The sequence below is a fragment of the Lonchura striata genome, chromosome 10 (assembly GCF_046129695.1).
Source record: "Lonchura striata isolate bLonStr1 chromosome 10, bLonStr1.mat, whole genome shotgun sequence".
In the NCBI taxonomy this organism is placed as follows: Eukaryota; Metazoa; Chordata; class Aves; order Passeriformes; family Estrildidae; genus Lonchura; species Lonchura striata.
In genome coordinates this window covers 22,375,287-22,398,268 of record NC_134612.1, presented here as the reverse complement: position 1 = coordinate 22,398,268, position 22,982 = coordinate 22,375,287, and the positions used below count along the sequence as shown (strand labels likewise).

The following is a 22,982-nucleotide window of genomic DNA, read 5'->3' as shown; positions in this document are numbered from 1 at the left end:
TTCCTTGGGTGTTTAGGTATCTAAAAACTGCTGATTTTAATGGGCTTATGCAAATGTAATTTGATACAAGCTTACATAACTGCTGAATATCTATAAATTCAAATTTTGACAGGAAGTCTGGTTTTCCAGTATATTTTATTTTTGGCAAGAATTACAATAGGTCATGATTTTCTGCTTGTGTGTGCCTCCATCAAAGGTACTTTTGTAAAATGAATGAAGCTTTCTGGTAAAGTCCTTTTGACCTATTTCATCACCAATTTAACTCACTGCCAAGAAAGAAAATGCAGCCAAATTGTTCTTGTTTATTTGTGGAGCTGTGATACAAAATTTTAGAGGTAGAAAAGCTTTTAAAACTGGGACTATTTAATGAATGAACTTTTAGTTATTTTCTCTATGGGCTGCTCACATTCAAGTCAGTAAGAATACAGTAAAATTTTGACTCTTACAGTACCTATGGGTTGTTTTTTTTTTAGTCAGAACTGGCAAGGTTTGTTCCCTCAGGGAAGAGTTTCCAGAAATGGAAAGGTTCAAGCCTTAAAAAACTCTTTCCTGCAGAGCTGCCCTGTTTCTCACACCAATGAGCAGCCCAGTGCCTGCAAGGTGCTCTTGTCTTCCCCCCATGAAAATGGACCTCAAAACCCCCCCATGAATAATGTCCAGGCCCAGAACTGGATGGGAGGCACAGCTTTGCCCTTTCATGTAGGGAAGGCTTTGGGGAGAAGCTGCCAGGAACATGAGGTGCTGCAGAAGTGCCCTGGGAAGCAGAGGAGAAAGGCTTTGTCTGTGCTGGGAAATGTTTGCCAGGACATTCCAGCATCACTGTGCCAGCTCAGGTTGTTTGTCACTGCCCTCTGCACCTGCAGCATCCACTCTGTCCTGTTCTTCCTGCCAGAGACAAGGCAGGAGGAGCCTTGCCCCTTGTTGGTACCTGGGACAGATTGATGATGCCTACCTTGGCTGACTTCACTTCTATTGGGGATAAAACGCTCTTCAAATATTGCTCACATTTTGGTTTTTTTTTTCCCCAGTGAATTTATTTCTTGGGCAGGGTCAGGTTGGATGGGGCCCTGAGCAATCTGATCTAGTGGGTGGCATCCTGCCCATGGCAGAGGGGTTGGAACTAGAGGGTCTTTAAGGTCCCTTTTATGTTCTGTGAGTCTCTGAATCGATCAGTGTGTGTGGGGCATCAGACCCTTTTTGGAGGCATCAGACCAAAGTTGATTTTATGATGCAAAAGCGAGGGTTATCCAGGTTTTGGGGTGTTTTTTTTCCCCTGCTTACCATATAAAAGTAGTTCATTATGTACCAGTTTGAAGCAGTTCCTCAGCACGTGCTGATGTGACCCCACTGGCTTTAGAGAATCCACATAGGAGAGTTTTGGTACTGAGGGCAGCAACACTAATGGCTGGTGTAGTGACAGCTACAGTGTGTTAAATGTTTCTGTTCCCTGCTAGATGTGAAGTATTTTTCTGCTTGTGCAAGAGTCCTACAAAAGTGGCTACTTTTCATTAATAATAATTTGTGTATTTTGCTAGATTTGTCCAAGATCTTTGAGAAACAAGTCCAACTCTTCAGTCAGAAGGAAGAAGTCCTGTCCTCCCTCCCAAGGAGCAGCCAGTGCCTTTCTGACTTATGACCCCAGATCACATGTTTTAAGTTTCATTCTATACACAAAATTGTGGAAATTTTACAGGGTTGGTAGAGCTAAAATTTACATTTTCTCCTGGTGAAATGTTTAGGTTAAATGAAATTATTAGTATGTTTGTATGCACAAGTGTGTCTACACAGGGCTTTAATGTTGCTTTAATGTTTAGTCAGTTACTCTGATTAAACAAAACAGCCTAAACAACTCAGTTATACAGATTTGGGGAACAAAATTAAAATATAAATATGAGAAAAAAAAATTAAAATCCAATTGTGTGAATCACACTGGTTCCTCCCCCACCACAGAGCCACAGGGTTATAAAGGGTCTCATCACTTTATTTCTTTTTCAGTTCACATTTAACAGCACAGACACAGCTGAGATTTGAAACACCGATGTGACGCTGGGTGTGTGTGATCGGTTTGTTTGTACAGACATTTTGTCACTGAGCTCACATCTGCACCCTCTTTCCATTGCTCCCAAATGTCTTGTTTCCCTGAGTTGCATAAATTCTGCCACCAGACCTGCTTGCCAGCCAGTGAGTGAGAGGACAGCGTGGACAGCCAGGTGCCCGTGGTGAGGCAGGAGGTGATCCTGCAGTGCTGCAGTGCCTGGTGTGGGTGTTTGCACGGAAATCCTGCACTCCCCAGGGAGCAGCAACCAGCCCCTGGCCCCAGCAAGGTGATAGAAAAGACACTGAATATACAGAAAAGGCTCATTTCTCTTGTGAGTTCAACCTGAGCAGCTGAAGGTGTAACGGGGGAAGTGGCCCATCGGTGTGAGCCGGGGGTTGAAGGCAGGAGAGTTCTGCTGACACAAAATTCACCAGTGAGAATTATAATTCATCAGGGACAGAGGGCTGTGGACCACTGGGGATGAACACTAGAACCAAAGGAACAGGAAGCTGCTATCACACATGCATGCTCCAAAGCTCTGTCAGCTCTGTGGGGCACAAAACCCACATGTCAGTGAGACAATACAAGCCATGTTCATTAGCACAGAAGATGGAACGTTTTCTGGTTTGCCTTGAAATGGCACACTTGAGGTATAAAAATCTAATTTAAGGGTTTTATGAATCAAGTATGAGAATGTGTCTGCCTGTGTCCCTTAATGCAGATTTTTCTATTATTTTCTCAGGTCACAGTGGTTAAAAAATGCAAAATGTTCTCAATTCAACACTGCAGCAAACGAGCACATATGCACACAGGCTTTACAGGGGGATGTGGCACTGGGACAGACTTTAAACAGAAACATGGGGGGTTTACAGGCAGGATGCCTGTCCTCAGCAAGCTTTGGGGTGCACTGGGGCACAGTTAGGGACAGATAGCCACAAACTCATTACAAATATTGAAACAATTAAAAGCTTCCAAGTTCAAACACATCAAATCATTCACAGTCAAACTGAACCAGAACAAGTACAGATAATTTAACTAGTAAAAAAAAAAAAAAAAAAAAAAGAGAGACTTTGGTGGGTGATTGCATTCCACATTTTTACAGCATCACTACAGGCCTGAAGTCAGCACTGTCCTTGTCCCACTGATATATATTTAAAAAAATTTCAGTACAGTCACATTCTAAGCCACTTCTGTGAAGGCATTTTTTTTTAATTTCCTTTCTACTTGGATGTGACATGAAGGTTATTTATTTTTAGCATGTTTAAAAGTTATCCATTTTATATATCTTTTTTTTTTTTAAGAAATAATTTTCCTCATTCAGAGGAAAACATGAGCTTACTTAAAAATTGATATTATGAAAAGTGTATCAAATTTCCTGTTTACTACTCCAAAAAAGCAATTCAGTATTCACTCTCTAGGGTCTGATTAGATGCTAGCAAAATTCTTAGCAAAACTAAAGCTAACTCTGGAAAAATTCAGCTCGAATTGGCGCTGCTGAAGTCGTACAAACTCTCGAGTGACGTGGGCCACGTTTGCTCAGGATGGCACAGCCTAGGTCTGGGCTAAAGTCAGCGTTAAAAAAATCAAACGGGCAAAAGCAGCACAAAAATAACACCTGGAGCGTTGCCACATTCCGTGACCGCGTGTCTCTCCTCTCAGAGCCCCAAATTCAGGTTTTTTCCCCTCGAACCGCGCGCACCGCGCCGCTCAGCCCGTCGGGGCGACGACCGGAGTGGCGCTTCCAGCGTTGGGATTCCCGTTCCTTGCCCTCTTGCCCTCCCGTCGTGGCTTCCCGGGGGACTCGGCGGGGATGCCGGGGTGCCTGGTGTCATGTGGCGACGCCGGGCTCTGTCCAGCCGCGGGAGCTGCCCTGCTTGCTGCTGGAGAGGCTCTGCTTGGGCAGGGCGCGGAGTCCGAAGAGGCGGCAGGCGGCCACGCGGTACTTCCTCGACATGATGTTGTAGAGGATGGGGTTGATGGCTGCGCTAAGGTAGAAGAGGACAAAGGACACCAGGTTGCAGTACTGGCTGATCACTGCTATCTCCAGGGACCCGGCTTCGAAGGATTTGGAAAATAAGTACCGTCCTACGTGAAAAGGCAACCAGCAGAGTATGAACGCAAATACCACCACAACTAAAATAAAAACAGCAGAAGAAAGCGGGTTAAGTGTGAGTATCGACATACAGGTGATTAACATTCTGTTTTGCAGCTCTGTTCCTTTAACAAATTAATCACAAAGTGTGAAAATGCCTCCCCTAAGCTTTCGCTTGTGTCTCAATACATTCTCTGTGAGTATAAATCAGTGATATTTAATACACTTGGATCATATCTAAACAGGCTGCCTGAATATTGCCCAACTAATCTGATGTAGCCAACTTCTGACCTATAAAACTTATTTTGCATCAACAGAGTGTTAAAGAATCCAAATGGTTACCAAAAAAAGTATAACCATCTATCATCTGCAGTGTTTAACAGAAGCAAATTATATGCGATAGACTCAACACTGTGGTTTATAATGAAGAATGTAATCACTGGGAAGCAGAATTATTTAAGACAAAAAGCAAAATTGTTAAAGCCAAAGGCCCCAGAATAAAACACAGAATGGGGGCTTGTAAAGCATATATGACAAAATAAGATGAGACTGGTGCATTCCTCCAGTTTGTCCATTTTTTCAAACATAAGTTACTCCCAAGAAGAGTAAAACTAAATGTGCAGTATATGACTACATAATTATAGTTATACAGTATATCTGTAATATTGTTCTACTAGAGTGGTTGCATTTACATATAAATATCATTCCTGTAGAATAATGGGAATGTGTGTATCTCTGAACACTGGCCCATTGGAATTTTCATCTGAGAGAAAGGGAAACTGTTTCTGTTCATTTCCTGTGCGCCTTTGATCTTTATTATTTTTCATATTGCTCTGAGTGTATCTATTAATATATTACAGAGAGAAAAACCAGAAAACTCGAGCAAGGGTTTCTGACATTCTTAAGCAATTTTTACAGTTCACCTGTTCATGGAATCACATAATTGTTTGGGTTGGGAAGGAACTTAAAGAAATTTTTTTTCCAAGCCCCCTGCTTTAAGCAGAGACACCTTACATGAGACCAGCTTGTTCCAAGTCCAGTCCAACCTAACCCTGGTGGGCAGGTTTTGTTAGCAACCTGCTTGTGTTAGCTATCCTCATATCATGTCTTAGAAGATCATAAAATTCAAATTACTGAGAGGAATAGTTATAGGTATCTTTCCCCAGAAATTCTGTACCAGCATTCCCAAGTTTAAAAGGATGCTTATGCAGGACTTGTGGTGGAGTGGAAAGCATCAGAGTTTGAGGTACAGAATAGGTTTTCCAGCTCTGCATCTTCTTGAGCCAATCACTTCCAGTTTTCCCTCACTATCTCCACTACAAAATTCAGCTGATTGCCTAGCTCACATGGGGATTTGAATCCATGTAATGAATATTACCATGACGGTCATTATGAATGAGCAGAGTTTAAAGCACAGCCTAGTATGACTAGAATTTTAAGCACATGTAGGCAAGCAATATCCCTAGTCAGTCTTTGACATTTTGATCTCCATGCATGCAGAAACCCATGGATTTCAGAAATACGAATGGGGTGTGATAGCTCCTTAGCAAGTCAGGCTGTACATTTAGGTGTTTAATTTCAGTCCCAGAAGCATAACCTGTCTTTACAGTTAAAAGGACTTCTGATGCTAATCCCATTTACTTGATGTTCCATGACTTGATAAAGCCTCAGAAAGCGCCTTCTAAATTTTAAGCAGAGCATTAACACCAGTGAGAGAGTTGGCTGCACTGAGCATCTGCTGCTACTGAGCCCTCACTAACTTCTTCCCCTCTTCCTATCAGTCTGTTATCATTTAGGGAATATTGGCTCTCTGTCAGAGGAGAGTCTTGCCACTGCCTGGCTGTTCTCAGACCTTGTAAAAGGAAAAAACAGTGCCTGAAATATTGCAATGCGTGGCAACACTTCAGAGCAGAAATAAGCATTTTTCATTCCTTTACCGTTGAAGTATATGGAAATATAAGTGTGGTAGTAATATATATAATTGACTTATAGTCAGTGGAAGTTCATAATCCTGAACCTCTAGAAGTGTGAGCAATTAATTACTTTCAAGGTCACGCTTACCAGACTGAAGTAATTCTATTGATCATAAAACGTAGCTGAAAGGGCATAAAGAATGCTGCGGGTTTTATTATTCCTCCTGCTGTTGCATAGTAATAAATTAGGACACGAACAAAGAGATCAGATAGGCTCCTATTTGATAATTAAGGTACTTAGGACTCACTGCCACCTCTTGTCTCCCTCATTAGCCCACCACTTCAACCTTGCTGAAAGGAGCCTGTGAAAGCTTCTTCCTGCAGAGCATCTTGTCCCCCCCAAAATCCTCGGCATGACTTGCACTGCAGAGGACTTTTGGCTTGGATAAAAGTACGCAGCAGCAGCAGCAGAATTCTGCAGTTTTCAGACACTAAACTGCAGGACAACTTTTTGGGTTTGTGTATCAAACTGCCACTACATGCACTGACTTAGTGTGTTAAAACTCGTGTTTCTGTGTGCCAACCACAAGCGTTGTTTAAAGCATTCAGCAGTGTCAATACACAAAGTTAGGAATGAGAGTGTCTGTTGTCCTGATCCTGTTTTCTTACAGTCTGTGAGATTTTACAGCATCACACACCTCAAAGGAGACCCCAGCATATCCTGGGGTTTTGCTAATTTGAAAATGCAGATTAATTTTCATAAGCTTACACAGCCATGGTAGGAAATGACCCCTCTTTGCTAAAACCGTGATACTCTTTTCCTATGAATCTTAGTGCACATCATGCCCTGCCTGCCTGGCTGTAGCCTGCAGCTCAACTTCATGGCTTGAGAAAGGTTTAGTTTTAAAATAAAATAAACTGTTCTCTGTAAATAACACTGGTATCCACAACCAAAGAGCTAAAATGATCAAAAATCTCCAGGGCACAAGCTAATTATAACTGTAGTATTTGTCCTTGTCAGGGATTCTTACTAATGTTTGTTTAACTGTTTGGGAGTCCCCAGATCAAACCAGTTAGAAATCAAGCTGAGGGAGGAGGAGAGTTATCCTACAGCCACCCTTAGGTTTAGCCTTTTGTATGAAACATTTTCTTTCCTTTGGAAGGAACTATAGTAAACTATCAGACAGCTCCCCGTCTTTTTCTCTCTCACACACACACACAAGCTCACACATCCTTTTGGAAAAACAGAGCAAGAGGACTCGTACCTAACATTTTCACAGTTTGCTTGTTGTTCTTATCCCTGATGGCAGTGTTCGGACCGATGTTCTTTCTCTTCCTCCTCCAGAGCTTCCTCCCGATGAGGCTGTACAGCACGGTCAGGCAGAACACGGGCAGGAAGAAGAAGATGCTGGAGGTCCAGACCATGATGGTGAGCAGCCCCGAGCGGATGGCGTACTCTGTGGCTCGGCACTCGTTGGTGCTCAGGGGGTTCGTGCCGTTCTCGTGCTCGACCCCCACCAGGATGAAGATGGGGCCGGCGCTGATGAAGGAGATGGCCCAGAGGAAGAGGATGACCAGCTTGACCTTCCCTTTGGTGATGATGACTTTAGCTCGCAGGGGGAAGCAGATGGCGACGTACCGCTCCACGCTGAGCGCCGTGATGTTGAGGATGGTGGAGTAGGTGCAGCTCTCGCTGATGAACTGGAAGAGCTTGCAGAGGAGGTTCCCGAAGTTCCAGGGCCGGTACTGCCAGAGGCGGAAGAGGTCCAGGGGCATGCAGAGGAAGATGAGCAGGTCGGAGAAGGCCATGCTGGACAAGTAGAAGTTGGTGGTGGTCCTCATGTCCCGGAACCGCGACACCACCAGCATGGTCATGAGGTTGCCGATGATCCCGATGACGAAGAGCAGGACGCAGGCGACGGTGATGCCGGTGAGCACGGGCACGGGGAACAGGTGCAGCGGGTGCTCGGCGCCCGTCCGGTTCTCCGCGCCGCGGCCGCCCGCGCTCCCCTCCCGCATCCTGGCGCCGCGGGCTGCGCATCCCCGCCCGGCGCGGCGCGGCCCTGCCCCGCGCGGTCCCGCTGCTCGCCCGGGCAGGTGCGGGGCCGGGGGCGGGCAGGGACGGCGGAGACGGGCAGGGACGGGCAGGGACGGGCAGGGACGGGCAGGGACGGGCAGGGACGGGCGGCCCCGCTCCGCCTCTCCGCGCTCCGCCGCTCCCCCCGGCCCGGGGCGGGCGGGCGCCGCCGCTGCCGCGCGTCACAGGAGACGTGGGCACGGAGCGGCCCCGCTGCGACCCCCGCGGCCGCTCCCGAGCCGCCGAACTTTCTTACCGAAAGAGCACGGCTCAGCCCCGCCGGGTGCGCCCCCGCTCCCCGCCCCACCGCCCGCCCGCTTGGGCAGGTGCGGCTGGCGGCGCTCCCGGAGCCCGGTGCGGTGCCCCGGAGCCCCGGTGCGGTGCCCGGCCGTGCTCCGGAGCCCCGCGGCCGTGCCCGTCCGTGCTCCCCGGGCAGGGGTCCCTTCCCCGGGCAGGGGTCCCAGCGCTCTGTCCCCGCACGCTTCGCCCCGCGGCCGCTCCCGCAGCCTCCTCGCTCCGTATCTTTGCTCTGCCCTTGGATCTTGGCAGGAGCCCGGCCAGGCTCCAGTTCAGTGAAGCTGCAGCCGCCACCCGCTTCTACATGATTTACCTGCAATTAAATTTCAATTCAGCGTGTTACTGCTGTCCTCTGCTCTGCCCTTTGCAGGCGCGGACAGAGCCGTGCTTCCCCAGCTGCGGACTCCTGTTGTACGAAAGGAGTATGGTGTGCCCAAGAAATAGGATGTGAGCAGAACGAGGTGGGATCAGAGGCAGTAAAGTAACTTCCCACACTTCTGTATAGGGTGTATCTCACCACCTTTCCAGCTTGTCCCCACAAATTCTAAAGGTATATGTGCTGCAGCACACTCTTTTTTCACTCCTGTGTGTCTAGAGGGGCTGGATCTCTTGTGTCCCATCTCTCAGGGGGCAGCCAGTGCTCTGAATGGCATCTACCTTAACCACAGAATCATGGAATGGTTTGGGTTGAAAGGGATCTTAAAGCTCATCCCATTCCTGCCTCCTGCCGTGGGATGCCTTCCACTAGCCCAGGCTGCTCCAAGCTCCATCAGTTCAGCAGGGAAGCAGCTTTGTGCCATTTCCCTGGGTGCACTCCAGCACTGGCATTCCCCTGTCACGGCTGCGGGGCTTTGCTGGAGGGTAGATAGAGCACAAGTGTGATGTGACAATGCTGAGTTACTCTGCCCCTACCTCTGCCTGTGCCTGTTTTCTGTAATTTGTGCCTTCTGTAATCATGCAAGTATTAGCCTTAGTGCCTCGTCCATATCCTAATTTGGATGATATATTTTTGCAGTTTCACTAGAAGCAGTATTCTCATTCCTGCTCATGAACTGTGAGACAGTTTTGCAGCAAGTTACTCAACAGTTGCTAAATTCTATGAGGGATGGCTGCACATTATTGCAGTTGAAAAGGAGGAAGAGCCTAATGTACTTCTCACTTTGTCTACCCAACTGCCTGTATAGCTGTGTTATATGTTTCTGAATAAAAACCATGGGCTTTATGCCACTATGATACAGTTATTTCATATTAGAATTGTATCCCCAGTCCAATTGCTTTATATTATGGAGGAGATGGCAACTGCTTATGTGGTTAGGCTACCACATACTTCACATTATTATAAGGCATTATCTCACTCATTTTTAAAACTTCTTTTCCCTAATACATTCTCAGACCAGTGGTGCTAGATGCAGGCTATTTATATTTACTAGAGAAAATGGCCCAAAGCTGTAAATGGGACTTTCTATGTAGAGAGGATCCTTGATGAAATTATTTGTTTTTGCTGAACTGTTTCTTGTCAAAAATGACCATTTCTCTTTCCCCAGGGAGAGAAAAGTGTGGGGGGTTTTTGTTTGTTTTGTTTGCATTTTTGTTTGTTTCTGGGTTGGTGGTTTGTTTTGGGTTTTTGTTTGGGTTTTTTTTTTGTTTTTGTTTTTTGTTTGTTTGTTTTGTTGTTCTTCTTGTTGTTGTTTTTTCCCAGAAAAATAATTTATTGTTTTCTAGAATAATGACTGATTGTGGTGTATATACCAAAATCAAGTACCCAGCAGTGACTGAGCAGCAGATCTGTACACTCCAGACAACCTGAGCTTGCAATGAGATGATTTAACCCTGAATTCCTTGGGAGTTTGATGTGTTGTGAGCCAGTTGGATCAGAACTGGCAGTTGTACTTCAAATGCAGCAACATTGCTCTCCTCCTTAAAGGGTATCATGAGTCAAGGGCTCCTCTGGCTGCTTTTCCTGCATGGGACTGGGTCAGGGCCAGAAAACAATGCCAGCTGAGAGAGAAGAAAGGCAGCTTTAGTTTTACTTTTTATTTCTTTGGAAATTGCAGGCCAAATTTGGATGGAATATAAAGATTTGTCATCCACAAACATTGCACAGTAACAGATTCCTGCTTGGGCTTTGCCTTTGCTAAAGGACAGTTGTGCAGACAGTGGTGACAGAAGAGGTAAGAACTGTGAGAGAAGATGGCTTTAGGCTCCCAAAAGTTATCTACCAGCCCTCAGCTGCAAGAACATTAGTTTAATGTTGCCAACAAGACAAGACTGAAGGCATTGGTCTTACTGCAATGAGAAAAAGGGGCTGAAGTTAAGTACTTTTAATTCTATTTCTCCACTAGCTAGATGTATGAGCAAACCAGATATTAAAAAGATAATTTAGAAAACACATTATACTAGACATTTACCTTTCATGGTAATTATTCGTGTTTCTCTTCAGTAGCTTCAAAACTGCATTGAGCACTGGAGATGAGGTAGAAGAGTTTCTATTTGTGGAGCTTTACAATTTCTCTCCTATGTTCCATTCTTTCAATTTTCTTCTCATCCAGTAAAGTTCTAATTCTTGTTTATATCAGTCTTTGTTGTCATGGAAATATCTGAAGGCTTTGAACTTACAATCATTATGTGTTTATTGTGGAGAGAAGAAGAAACTGGAAAACAAGACTGTAAGGTAGAGATTCATTTTAAAATGATGCACCTTCAAAACTCAGAGAAAAGCAAATTCAGGTTTTTTTATTATATCCAGGGACAGAAGGTGTTTTGACTGCTGTTATAAATATGGTTTAGAGCAGAAGGTAGCACCTGGTGTATGCTTTCAAAGGTTATGGTTTAGCAACTCTCATCACTGAGGAATGCTGTTGGAATAGCAGTAATCCAGCTTAATAAAGTAAAACACAGAATAAACTCAAGTTACTTTACAGATAGTTATCTAGCAGTAATATCTGCAAGCAGACTTCAAAACTGCTAGTTTATCAATCAGCAAAGCTGTGCTCTACAGTCACTAATTCTGCAGTTAGACTCAGCTCACTGGGTCCCACTGGGCATCGTGTTGTGTCCCTGTTCCTCAGACTCACTCCCCAACTCCAGAGAGAACACCATCCCTTGGTGCAGTGGTTCCACCCCTGCCATGGGAGGGACCTTCCACTATCCCAGCTGTCCACCCAACCTGGCCTTGGATACTCCCAGGGATCCAGGGGCAGCCACAGCTTCTCTGGGCACCCTGTGCCACGGTGTCCCCACCCTCACAGGGAAGAGTTCCTTCCCAATATTCCATCTATCCCTGCCCTCTGACACTGTGAGTCCATTCCCCTTTGCCCTGTCATTCTGTGCCCTGGTGAAAAGTCCATTTCCAGCTTTCTTGGAGCCTCTTCAGGTCCTAGAAAATGCTTTAAATTCTCCCAGAACCTTCTCTTCTCCAGGCTGAACAAACATCTTCTACTGTAGTTTGGTAATGGGTAAAGATCAGATGTTTTGCTACTAAAGAAGAATTCCCAGTGCTTAAATAATTGCTAAAGCCCTGAAACATGAGAAGTACCTCAAGGGAAATGCTCAAAATTTTGTCCTCTGGTCACAAGATCATTTTCAGGGATTTCTTCAGCTTACTGTTGCCAGATGCTGCTTACCAGCTGGGATCTGGAAGCCAGTTATATGGAATTACTCAATATGGCATTGCTCAATAATTTGCATTTTGTCCTTTGCATTGAATCATCTCTGGCCATATATCTTAGTGAATCATATGTGATACCAAGCAATGTCAGGGAAATGATTTAAGACAGGGTTGTCATAGAAGCCATAGGATGATACAAATAATCACTGTGAGACTAAGTAACTCTTTAGTAAAAATGTTTTATATAAAAGTCATGTAGAAAAAAATTACAATAGTCACATGTTAACACAACCTAAAAGAATTTGCTACATGTGTCATTCAACATAAAGTGAGATGAAAAGTGTGAGTCAGGACACAGCACAAACAAAATTTGCTATATTTTTCCATTCTTCTTTAAAGGTGTCCTGTCTGATATCCCTTGATAATCCTCCCCCAAGATAAGATCTGGCAACCAAGCCTTCAGATCACTCAGAAAATTACTATTTGGTGTGATTCCTGTTGCAATATGCCCTGCATGCAGTGATCAAATCTGCTAGCAGGGGTCAGTCCTGTGCTGAAACCACCAAGCCCAGTCCATCTGCAAGGAGAACCTACAAAAAAGTCTTTTCTCCAAGGTATCAGACATACAGGTATGTAGGGAATGGCTCTGTTCTCCAGCCTTTCTGGCCGGGAGAAAATTTCTGAATTAAATACTGAAATCAGAAGGAAAACTGTAGAAATGTTTTCTGTTCTCTGTCAAAACAGATCATTTGAGAAGGAGGAAGACCAAAGTGTTCCAGCAAATAGTGAAGAATTTCACATATTTGATTGCCACTGAACACAGCACGTGTGACACTGTTAAACAGCTGGCAGAAGTTAAACCTCATTATTTTCAGCTTACACTGGTGTGTTTTTTGGCCCCAACCTGCCAAAAGGAGGGTATTCCTGAAATTCTTCTCTTGCTGCTCCAACACAGCATTTAAGTGAGACAAGCTACCTGCTTGTGTGACTGGCCAGACAAACCCAGGGGCTGTGTCTGCTGATGCCCTGCTGCTGCCTGGGCAGGCAGATGAGCCAAGCCTGTTTACTGCTGAGGCCCATGAGCAGGGGCTGCTCTGATTGAATTACCACAAGGTGCAGGTCAGTGGGAGAGTTCCCACGGCAACCCCAGTGTATTCAAAAAATAGACAGCCAGACTTTATCCTGCCATCCAAAGCAACATTTGCAGAACTGTCTTCCTTTCCCTCCAATTTTTTTTTTCCACCTTTCCCACTGTTTCCTGTGAATCTGGGCAAAATGCATTCATGATGCAATTTGCTATTCCTCCACTGACAATGCTACAGATGTGCTGATTTACACTGATTTTTACTGTGCCCACAGTCTAAACTTTCAAATACTTTTAATACAAAATAGTCATTTTCATAGAAGTAAAAAATATACTGTTCATTTTTTTAAAAAATGTATTTTAAAAAAAACATTGTGAGAATTTTCCACCCATTCCTAAAAATTAAATCAAATAATTACAGCATTATCTAAATAAGCAGCATTTTTGTAACTACAGATAGTTGTGCCCGTTTTCCTAAAAATGTTAGTCATTGGGGTGTGTTATTCTACATTACATCCTAACAAACACAGGCAATACAAATAAACATGGAAGAATCTTGTCATGCCTAACTTGCTGCAAATTTCTCACAGAATTCAGTATTTATGGAAACCCACTTTTTTTTTCTGGATCCAGTTCTTGCTGTCAACAAGTGTAACAGCAACTGCATTACTGAACTTACTGGGATCCTGGTGAGAATGTCTGCAGCAGAGTAATTAACTAAATAGGCACTGTTACAAAATGTTGATCAAAACACAGATTGATTTCAAAAGCTCTTCAGTGTCATTCCAGCAGCTGTTCTTATGTACAATATGCTGTACAAGACAAATGTGTTTACTCAAGACACGATCCTGGAGCATGCTTAAGCACATACTTAATTTCAAGCATGTGGATACCCTGATGTAGTCAGACCGTTTGTGTGCTTAAAATTAATTAGGTGCTTAAGTGCTTTGTTGGATGAGATGAAGATGTGCAGCTTCTGCAAAGCTCCTGTTCAAAAAAATTTGGGAGAAATTCCACAGGCACTTGGGCACAATATGTACAAAGGCTCCTGATATATTCAAAACGGGGTCCCAGAGGAGAGCACAAATAAAATTTGATATCCAGTCTCAGCATCCGCCATCCCTTTTGCCACAGCTGAGCCAGCCTGGAGCATCTCTGCTGCTGCTGAGCACTTACCTGCCCAGGGCTCTGGCCAAAGGTATCACCTGAGGGCTGTGAATCCCTCACACATTCCCAGCCTGGCTGCCTGTGCCTGCACAGAGCATTGCCACCCCCAGCCAGCTGCTGCTGCTCTTCCTGGCTGCTGGAACAGAACTCGGCATGCGCTGAGTGAGCTGAGAAAGGGCAGGCTGCTCTTTTTGGTATCAATACAGCTTTTGCTTGTGATCCCCTATTTTATAGGAATTTAAGCTGTCCCTTACTAGAAAAAACTGGGCCCATTTGGGATCATGATTTTCATGTTCTAACTGATCATGAAGGCTCCAAAAAAACTTGCTTCTTTGTCCATGTCAACTATGTCACTGTTGCTGACAGAGACAAAAATCCTGTCCTCTCTCTTCAGCTGGAACACACCACCTTGATAGATGGAATAAAGTCCATATTCCGCCTTTTTAGACCAGCAGCTCGTCCTTGCACTCTTCATGAGCAAAATGGGCTCAGGGTAATTAGTCAGTTTGTAAACATACTGGACAAGCTGTTTGGGGTTTCTGATTTGTCCCAGCAAATCTGAGTCCTCGTTCTCGTTTTCACGGAAGCGAAAGTAAATTTGCGAGTAGATGTAATAAAAGCCCGTCTGGGGTATCACTAACTCGCCATTTCTCAGCTCCACATTGTGAAGGAAGGAGTGGCCTTTTCTTGATGATTCCCAGTTGTTTATTTTGTGTCCAATTCCTCTTCTGGGAAAGGGATTTACTTGAAAAGAAAAAAAGAAATGCTAACTTAAAAGACAGGTAGTGAAGTCAAGTGTCTGCTAGCTGAGAAGCCTGGTTTTTAATAACAAAGTAAGGAAACCTGCTCTTCCCAGCAGTTCATTAGGTCCATCTCACAACAATTTGATGGTCCATAAGTAAGCTTTATGTGGGAATTAACATGAACTGCCTTTATTTTTAATATTTGTGCCCCCAAGTAAGGGGAAAAAATGGTGTTTTCACTTAGTAACAAAGTTAAAATATCCATTAGTGTCTGAGACCCTCTGAAGCTGCAGAAAGCCAAGCAAACCCTTCATTAACATGGTCTGAATGTCAAGTCTCTCCTGTCTGTCTCACATTTCTAATAGGTCTGTCACCATAGCAGCTGGGACTCGCACAACCGACAGAAGGAAATGAAAGAAAAGAGGAAAACTTAACACTAGCAAGGACATTTAAATTTCTTTTTCCCCCTAATGAGGGCTCCAAAAGAAGAGCTAGGGAGGTACCCAGAGGAAATGGGTTTTTTTGCTTTGGTGGGAATTAGCAGAAAAAACCAATGTCTGGGACAAGACAATTCATTTCCTACTACAAACTCAATACAAGTATTAAAAGGTGTTTGTAAGCACGAGGCTAGCAATGGGAGAGTAACTGAATTAATTTGGTGGTCTTTATGTCTGTTGAAGGTTTCTCCTTACTGCGTGAGGACAGGGAGCTCCTCCTGCTGCTGCTGCCCGTCAGGTGCGCCGCGATCCTGCGGCTGGGACCGCGCGGCTGCTGCCCCTCCGTGTGCGGCAGCGTCAGAGTCCTGTCAACTAAAAGGAAAAAGAAACCCCATGTCAGGAACGAGGGCTTTAGAAAGCACATCTGTTCCATCTGACTTGATTTTAAGGAATAGCTATGCCACTTTTTAATTGACTAAATCATAGACTGATGGCTGATTATTGGCTAATCAAATTCCGCTTTCACTCTTGCTCATGAAATGTCTTTAAGTGCCTCTTTGTTCTCCTTTTTCTCCTCCCTCTGCCTTCAAGTCATCAACAGACAAAATAACCTGTAGTACTCAATCTTATGGTTAAATATTCCTAATCTCCCTGTGAATTTCCACTTGGAGGCTGTAATGCTTTCACCCAGCATCTTTAGTGTGAGCTTCAGCAGAGCTATTCCTTAACTGATCTCTGCAGCACTGTGCTGCGTGTTCTAGGAGCTGGAGTACTGGGAGGGCTTTTTAAAACATCCCCCATACACATGGGGCTGACATCTAGAGGCTGAGTCCTCTGCATGCACCTTGGTTACCTTGCTCTAACCACTTCTGTCTCCTGTAAATTTACCTTCTAGTAATAAGTAATCATTTTTTGCCTACATTCGATGACTTGAGGCCAAGACAAGACCTTAGTCAGTTTTCTGCACTTTTAAAAAATCAAGTCATTACACATCAAGTGCCACTAGCAGCTCCCTTTTACCACAGATAATAAAATTATTACAATACCGTTGATTGCAGATATGTTTTCCTCATAGCTTTTTGACATCATCTGCCAACAAAAACAATAAAAATTAATTAGCTTATCAGCTGAGGCTGACAGGGGCAGGAAAAAGACACACCTTTTTTTTTGCTAATGAATAAGGGGGATTCTGGATTTGATCAACAAGCAAATAGGGAAAAAAAAGTACCTATTAGTTTGTTGTAATAAAGAATTTCTATGTTTACATCTTTTAGGTGATGAAAGACACGGGAAAATATTTTCAAGAGCTCAGGCAAAAGTATGTTGAAAAATCTGAATCTCATGCTTCTCTCAAATAAGAGAAGTGTCCAAGCACCAGCTTCCATTTGCTTGGCAGTGTGAACTATAGGGTTGTAGATCTGAGAAATCAAATTTAATTTATTTTTATATCTCTGCCTATCTAAGATCTTAATCCAGCATATTTTACTTTGTGCATTCCCCTTCTTCATAACTGCTGATTACTGACACAAACCAGTTTGGTATGGACAGTGGTGCAGCAGCAGCAAGTGTGGTGATCATTTACCTGGGTGGCTAATAAAGCCTGTATTGCCAATTTTTGATGGGTTTTGTCCTGCCACATTTCTGTTATCCATCTACCCTAATAGTAATAGTGGTATTATCATAATTGTAACTCATTTCTGGCACCCAGCCTATGTTTTTCTAAGCAATCAGAGAGCTAGTAGGTATATTAGCCAAGTAAAATAATGCTTTCTTTGTGCAGAAGTTCAGGGACTTCACAGGCAGAGCTCCCACCAAAGGAGCTGAGATCTCTGAATACAAATAGAGAATATGGTTTGGACTGCAAGGTCTATTTTTGCCAGGAAATTTCAGCCAGAAGAGAATTGCTATGGATGAGCTTGTTTATGTGCTGGAGATGGGATTTTGAAAGGAGTTCCAGAAAATTTTAGCCTTTGTGATCTTTCAGCCAGGCTGGCTTTGTTCTCTGCAGCCAAAACGATGTGAATGGTGTGTAAGTCATGCAGGAGGTGCTCCTTGGGAAGGTGCTGTGCCTGATGCTGCGTGCCCACTTGCTCTTTCCTCCATCACTGCATCACACAGCTCGTGACTGGACCACTCCTTGGGCACCTTTGTACTTCTCCCTGTGTTACATTTAATCTCATTTTCTCTCCCCAGTCTCCTTGTTTTTCCAAAGAGGCAGTGACAGCTCTGATAACACCATGATCTGTATGGCCAGGTACAAACCCTCTACCCTGAGGTATTTCTCATAAGCCAACCCACCACTGGAATTTGCTTAGTAAAAGCTGATAGTCTTTATTATTTCCTGAATGCAATGACACTAACAGCTTTCATGGGTTGTTTTTTCCTTTGCTTCAGTGCAAGCATTCTGCAGCTGGAGCTGTGGCCTGACAATTGCTTTGCAATACAACAATCTGAGCCTCCTTTATTCTGCTATTAGGATTCCTTCACCTGTAACAACACCAAGCGCACTGTTCCCAAATACCTTTTTAATTAACTTTCCCAGGTGCCACTTTACTTGCCAGCAGGGATCAGCCTCTCTGTCTTCACTGTCGAGGAGCTCCAAGTTTTGGATGGAATTTCCAATCTCCTCCCCGGTGAGACAAGCGATGCCGCCCTTGGAGTACGAGTCCTGGAGCTGCAGCAGAGGGAAAAACCAGGATTTTTCATCCATCTGTTTGCAGCTGTGGTGTGTCACTATATTCACTAAGTGATCAGAAACACACACTTTCTTTTCTCTTTTCTCTAAAGCATTTGCTAGTATGGTGCAAACAGGGCTATATGAACAACAAGAGGATTTATTTCATCCTGATCTGACATATTTATATATGAGGGCATACCTCACGTGCAAAAATATGCTTGCATTATCTGCATGGACACAAATCTGGTATCCAGTATTCAACTTAATAGATTTTGTGAAAATTCAACACCCAAATCCCTGATATGGGAAACTCTATTTAGGGTCTCTAGTTCTGCATTAGAAACATTTCTTCAGCACAATATTGTTTTTTAAACAAATTATTGAGGAGGAAATCAAATACTAGAACTTAAAAGTATTTTCTGTGCTGTATTTTCTACCAATTGCATTTATAATCCAGACCTTTGCTGTTATTTATCTCTGTACCATATCCTCCCCATATGCCATTTGGTGTCTCTCCTAACACCATTTGTCCTAATAATCCAGAAAACTGAAATGACATTTGAGTACAAACAAAATTGTAACGCTAGATGGTTTTGACATGAAAATATCAACTATCTGTATCCCCTAGTCATGGAGAATTTTTTTTTTCCTTGCAAAGATCGAAGAGATTGGCAAAACTCCTTTTGGCTCCCAGGGAGTATGACTGGGAGGGTTTTCCTGGTGGAGATCTCTCTCCAGGCTCCCTGCGGACGCGACTCCAGCTGGCGCTGTTGGTTAACGTGGGAGCACAGAACCTGAGAGCAGCCCTTGTTTGCTTGGAACTGGGCTCCTGCTGCATCAGCTGCAGACTGCTCCGGCTTGGGGAGCCAGCAAAGCACCACGGGCACTTGGAGGGAACAGCAAGAAACATGCAAAGCATTCAGATGGAATCCTGCTAGCAGCATTTCAATGTCACTCTTTTGTTGTGTTAAAGAAGCTTGGTTTGGTTTGCTAAACAGATGCAGGTTTTAGCTGTTTTTGAGACTGGGGTACTGAAAGCAACAGGTGGATTTTCTCCTTCACACTCCATGCTTTTCCTGGCTGTTGGAAAACAAAGGCGTTTAGGAAGAGATTTCCTGCTACAGGGGCAGGAGATTTCACCTCCTTCAAGGCCCACCTTCAGTTTGCAGCAGCAGATTCCACTGAGCTTCAGCTAGTACTTGAAATGATGCATTTTGGAGGCAGCAGAAAGAAAAGGGTGTTTGTGAGAGTTTCTGTGTCCTTGCCAAGGAGTACAGCGGTATTTTTAAATCAGGTTTCAAGAACTCAAAGTGATTAATATTATGTGCTCATTAAGGTAAAACTACAGGCTCAGACCCATTTAACTATACAATGAGCTTCTATAAAAAAGTAGTTTGACGAGTTCAAGAAAAAAAGCCAGACAAAGGCAAGTTGTGAGGTTACTGTTTATTCGCTTGCAGACTTGTCACAGCTCAGCTCCCAGCTCTGCCCTCCCATTTGGGAGCAAACAATCCTGTGCCTCTGCCTCCACCTTACTTGCTCACTTTTCCCCAAAACAGCTTCACTCTCCTGGCACTGTAACCTTACTTTGTATGCAGTTTGAAACCTCAGGGAACGCCAACCCTGCAGCAGCACATTATGGAACCGAGGGACTGGAATTTCTCAAATGAGGTTTATCTGCAGCACTGAAGCCTTTGGGGACACAACTCCTTCAGGAATGTTATCTTTTAGAGCCTCCCTCCTATGTTAGGAGTGGTTACTGGACTGTTGTTGGTAAAGAAGGAAGCCTGAGATTGTTTTCCTTCTAGCCTTATATCCTGAAGCATAAGAACTTTATTGTCTCTACTTCCTCTTAAAACAAAACAGTTAAAAAAATGCCATACTCCTAATTAGGTTACTGCAGCTGCAATGAACAAACCCTGCTAGTTGCCAGCATGCTTTTTGTAGAGGTAGTAACCTGCAGTCTGTGCAGCCACAGTAATTTGGGGAAGGTGTAGAAATGCAGGTATTACGAACAAAAAAAAAAAAAGGGAAGAAAAATGCACAGATAAAAAATCACAGTTTATCTACAGAGATTTATTTCACATGCATGATGTTGATGTGGGGAAGCAGGCTGTGTCCAGATGAGTTTTTTCCTGTTTACTGTGCACCAAATTGCACATGCAGGAATATGTGGTTAAGGTACCCCCTTCAGAGCTAACAACCTTTGTTTGCAGCCCAGCACAACTTCAGTTTGGACAGATTTAACCCTACACAACAAATGCAGGCTTGTTATTCTTCAGAAACGGTGAGTTGTATTTTGGGTAAGTCCCTGGGATGTAGTTGTGTCCCAGGTGTACATGTTTGAATAGAAGGAAGGAAAAGATAAATGTGGTTACTAATTACTTAGACTGGCATGTTTGTTAGCAAGGGACTCTGAACTGTGTACATGAGGGAAGGAGGATGCCTTTACATATTTTTCTTCATTAGCAATCATCTAACCTGATCTTATAAAGTAAACACATTTCTGTGACTCCCCCATTGGACAGTGACAGCTATAAATTCAGCAGGAAAATCTGTTTTATATATTTTAAGAGTATGAGCATTGGCTCCTGTTGCAGAACACTGCACACCCTTTGCCTCACAGAGAACTCTGACATCTCAGAATACTTCACCTATTAAATCTAATGTGGAGTAAATGCATATATAGCATAATATGCATAGCTACATTATTATTAATACTGTAATTAATTATGTATCACTGAGTGCTTATATACAATAATAACTTACATTTATGCAATATTTTCTGAAGCTGTACATGTACAGAACACTTACCTGCAGGTAGGTTTACCTGTGTGCCAGGAGTAACAACATCCAGGCACAACTTAAAGCAGGACAGTCAATGTGGGGTAAGACCATGGAAACCCTGAATAACAAGTGGTCCTTGAAAAGCAGGGCCACAAACATGGGACTAAATTCAACCTTCTTGGAGTGCAAATGATCTTTTCCAAGAAGAGGGAAGAGTTAAGCAGCAGCTGCCAGGCCTCAAGGGTGGCTGCAAGGAGACCAAAGCATCTAGACTATACAGTGGGTATGTTATAAATTACTCTGGGGAATGCAGCGGTGTTTGCCGTCTGGTACAGTTCCTTTAGGATTAGTCACAGTCTTAAAACCATGTATTATCTACAGGAAGCATCCACGAGGCGCTTGAGCTTTCCCCAGCCCTCCTCAGCCTGACAGAGCCTCTTCCACCCATCCCTCCCGCACCGCACAAAGTGATGAGGCGGCGAATTTGCGCCCTAACGAGAAACACATTTCCTGCGAAAGCGCCGGACTTTGTTGGCTCGAGTCTGGCACCGCGTCCGGCCCGGCTCGGAGCTCCTTTCCCCGCGCACGGCCGCGCTGCGGACCAAGCGCAGCGAGCGGACTCGTTCCGCGGGGCGCGGGATGCTGCTGCCGCCGCTGCCCGCATCCCCCCGGCCCCGAGCGGCCTGTCCCGGGGCACAGAGCGGGCAGCGCGGCTCCCCCCGCCGCCGAGCCCCCACAGACCTGTCGGAGCTCGCTGGTGAAGTAGAGGAAGGTGACGGCCACGCACACGGACTGCAGCAGCACGGCGCCCACCAGCACGGCCCCGCAGGTCTGCGCGGGGCTGGGGCCGCCCGCCGGCAGCATGCTGGGGCTGGCTGCGGCGGCAGGGCCGGCCGGGGGCTCCGGGGGCTCCGGGGGCTCACGGCCGCTGTCCCGCGGCGAATGCGGCCCCCGACGGCCGCGGCGCTCAGCCCGCCCCGCCGGGGATGGATGGAGCGGGGCGTGCTCCCTCGGCCGTGCCCTGCCCCTCTGCTCCAGCCCTCCCTCTCTTGTTTTAGTCCTCCCTCCTGTTTCAGCCCTCCTCTCCCAGGTTCCCCGCCCTCCATTCCCTGCCCTCCCGGGTCCCGCCGCTTTCTCCGCCTCCCCGCAGCGCGGGATCGTCGCTGAAGTGTGCGGTCGCTGCTCTCAGCTGCTGCTGGAGCATCTCCGAGCAAACCCTCCCTGAGAGTTTGCCACCAGAGAATGGTGGAAGGTGGTTTTTAAAAGACGTTAAGGCTCTGGTTGTGTGCGCAGAGAGGCACGGAGTTTCCCGAGTTCAAGATGTGTAGTGGAATCTTAGAATCACAGATTGGTTTGGGTTGGAAGGGACCTTAAAGTTCAGCTCGTCCAACCCCCTTGCCATGGGCTGGGACACTTTCCACTATGCCAGGTTGCTCCAAGCCCTGTCCAATCTGGCCTTTGGCACTTCCAGGAATGGAGCATCCACAGTTTCTCTGTGCAGCTTGTGCCAGTTTTTCACCACCCTAAGTGTAAAAATCTTTTCATTGTAAATAACTTCTTTCTTATACCGAATCTGAATCAATGCCTTTCTTCACAGGAGAGGTGCTCCAGCCTTCTGAGCATCAGTCCAATAGGTCCATGTCCTTCCTGAGCTGCCCTATCCATGTGTTATCCTCTGCAGCTTCTCCTGTGGAGCTGAACCATCACAGAAAGGTGCTTGTGAGCTAAAAATCAGTGCCAAGAGTTGCCAGTGCTGCCAGTGCTTCTACACCCTGGTCATGACACGATAATTGGCACAGTACGTGGACATCAGGTACATTTTGAGCTTTCTTGATCTGATGGCACTTTGAGGTTGGTTTGGTTGGTTTTCAAACCTCTAACGCTCCTTCTTGTCCTTGCTTTAGGGTGTGTCCATTAACTTTCCCTGGGGTTCTGATTCCTTAACCTCCCACAGTCTGGGTTATAACCAAATCCATAATTATCTGCTGATACTTTATTCATTCTAGTTGTTTAGGGAGGTCCTATCTCATTTGAGGGAGTTTCCTTTCAAAAAGAATAGAAAC

The 22,982-nt window shown here is 44.9% G+C and overlaps 2 protein-coding genes across 2 annotated transcripts; both read right to left on the bottom strand.

Annotated features, from left to right (window-relative positions):
- Positions 1-3,864: 3,864 nt before the first annotated feature.
- On the bottom strand, positions 3,865-8,068 carry GHSR (growth hormone secretagogue receptor). The gene is made up of 2 exons (XM_021548209.3): positions 7,309-8,068; positions 3,865-4,171 (listed from the first exon to the last, which is right to left on the bottom strand). The coding sequence occupies exons 1-2, from the start codon at positions 8,060-8,062 to the stop codon at positions 3,867-3,869; spliced, it is 1,059 nt and encodes a 352-aa protein (XP_021403884.1). The 5' UTR covers positions 8,063-8,068; the 3' UTR covers positions 3,865-3,866.
- A 4,175-nt stretch (positions 8,069-12,243) lies between these two features.
- TNFSF10 (TNF superfamily member 10) lies at positions 12,244-21,841 on the bottom strand. The gene is made up of 5 exons (XM_021548222.2): positions 21,661-21,841; positions 17,977-18,129; positions 16,502-16,544; positions 15,711-15,827; positions 12,244-15,019 (listed from the first exon to the last, which is right to left on the bottom strand). The coding sequence occupies exons 1-5, from the start codon at positions 21,781-21,783 to the stop codon at positions 14,571-14,573; spliced, it is 885 nt and encodes a 294-aa protein (XP_021403897.1). The 5' UTR covers positions 21,784-21,841; the 3' UTR covers positions 12,244-14,570.
- Positions 21,842-22,982: the final 1,141 nt, after the last annotated feature.

What these genes read in the sequence shown, in the direction of transcription:
- TNFSF10 (XM_021548222.2), bottom strand. Translation starts at nt 21,783, where the DNA reads ATGCTGCCGGCGGGCGGCCCCAGCCCCGCGCAGACCTGCGGGGCCGTG. An exon ending in TCACCAGCGAGCTCCGACAG is followed by an intron (nt 18,130 to 21,660) that starts GTCTGTGGGGGC and finishes CCTCTGCTGCAG; the next exon opens with CTCCAGGACTCGTACTCCAA. An exon ending in GAGCTCCCTGTCCTCACGCA is followed by an intron (nt 15,020 to 15,710) that starts GTAAGGAGAAAC and finishes TTTCTTTTCAAG; the next exon opens with TAAATCCCTTTCCCAGAAGA.
- GHSR (XM_021548209.3), bottom strand. Translation starts at nt 8,062, where the DNA reads ATGCGGGAGGGGAGCGCGGGCGGCCGCGGCGCGGAGAACCGGACGGGC. An exon ending in GCAAACTGTGAAAATGTTAG is followed by an intron (nt 4,172 to 7,308) that starts GTACGAGTCCTC and finishes TTTTTATTTTAG; the next exon opens with TTGTGGTGGTATTTGCGTTC.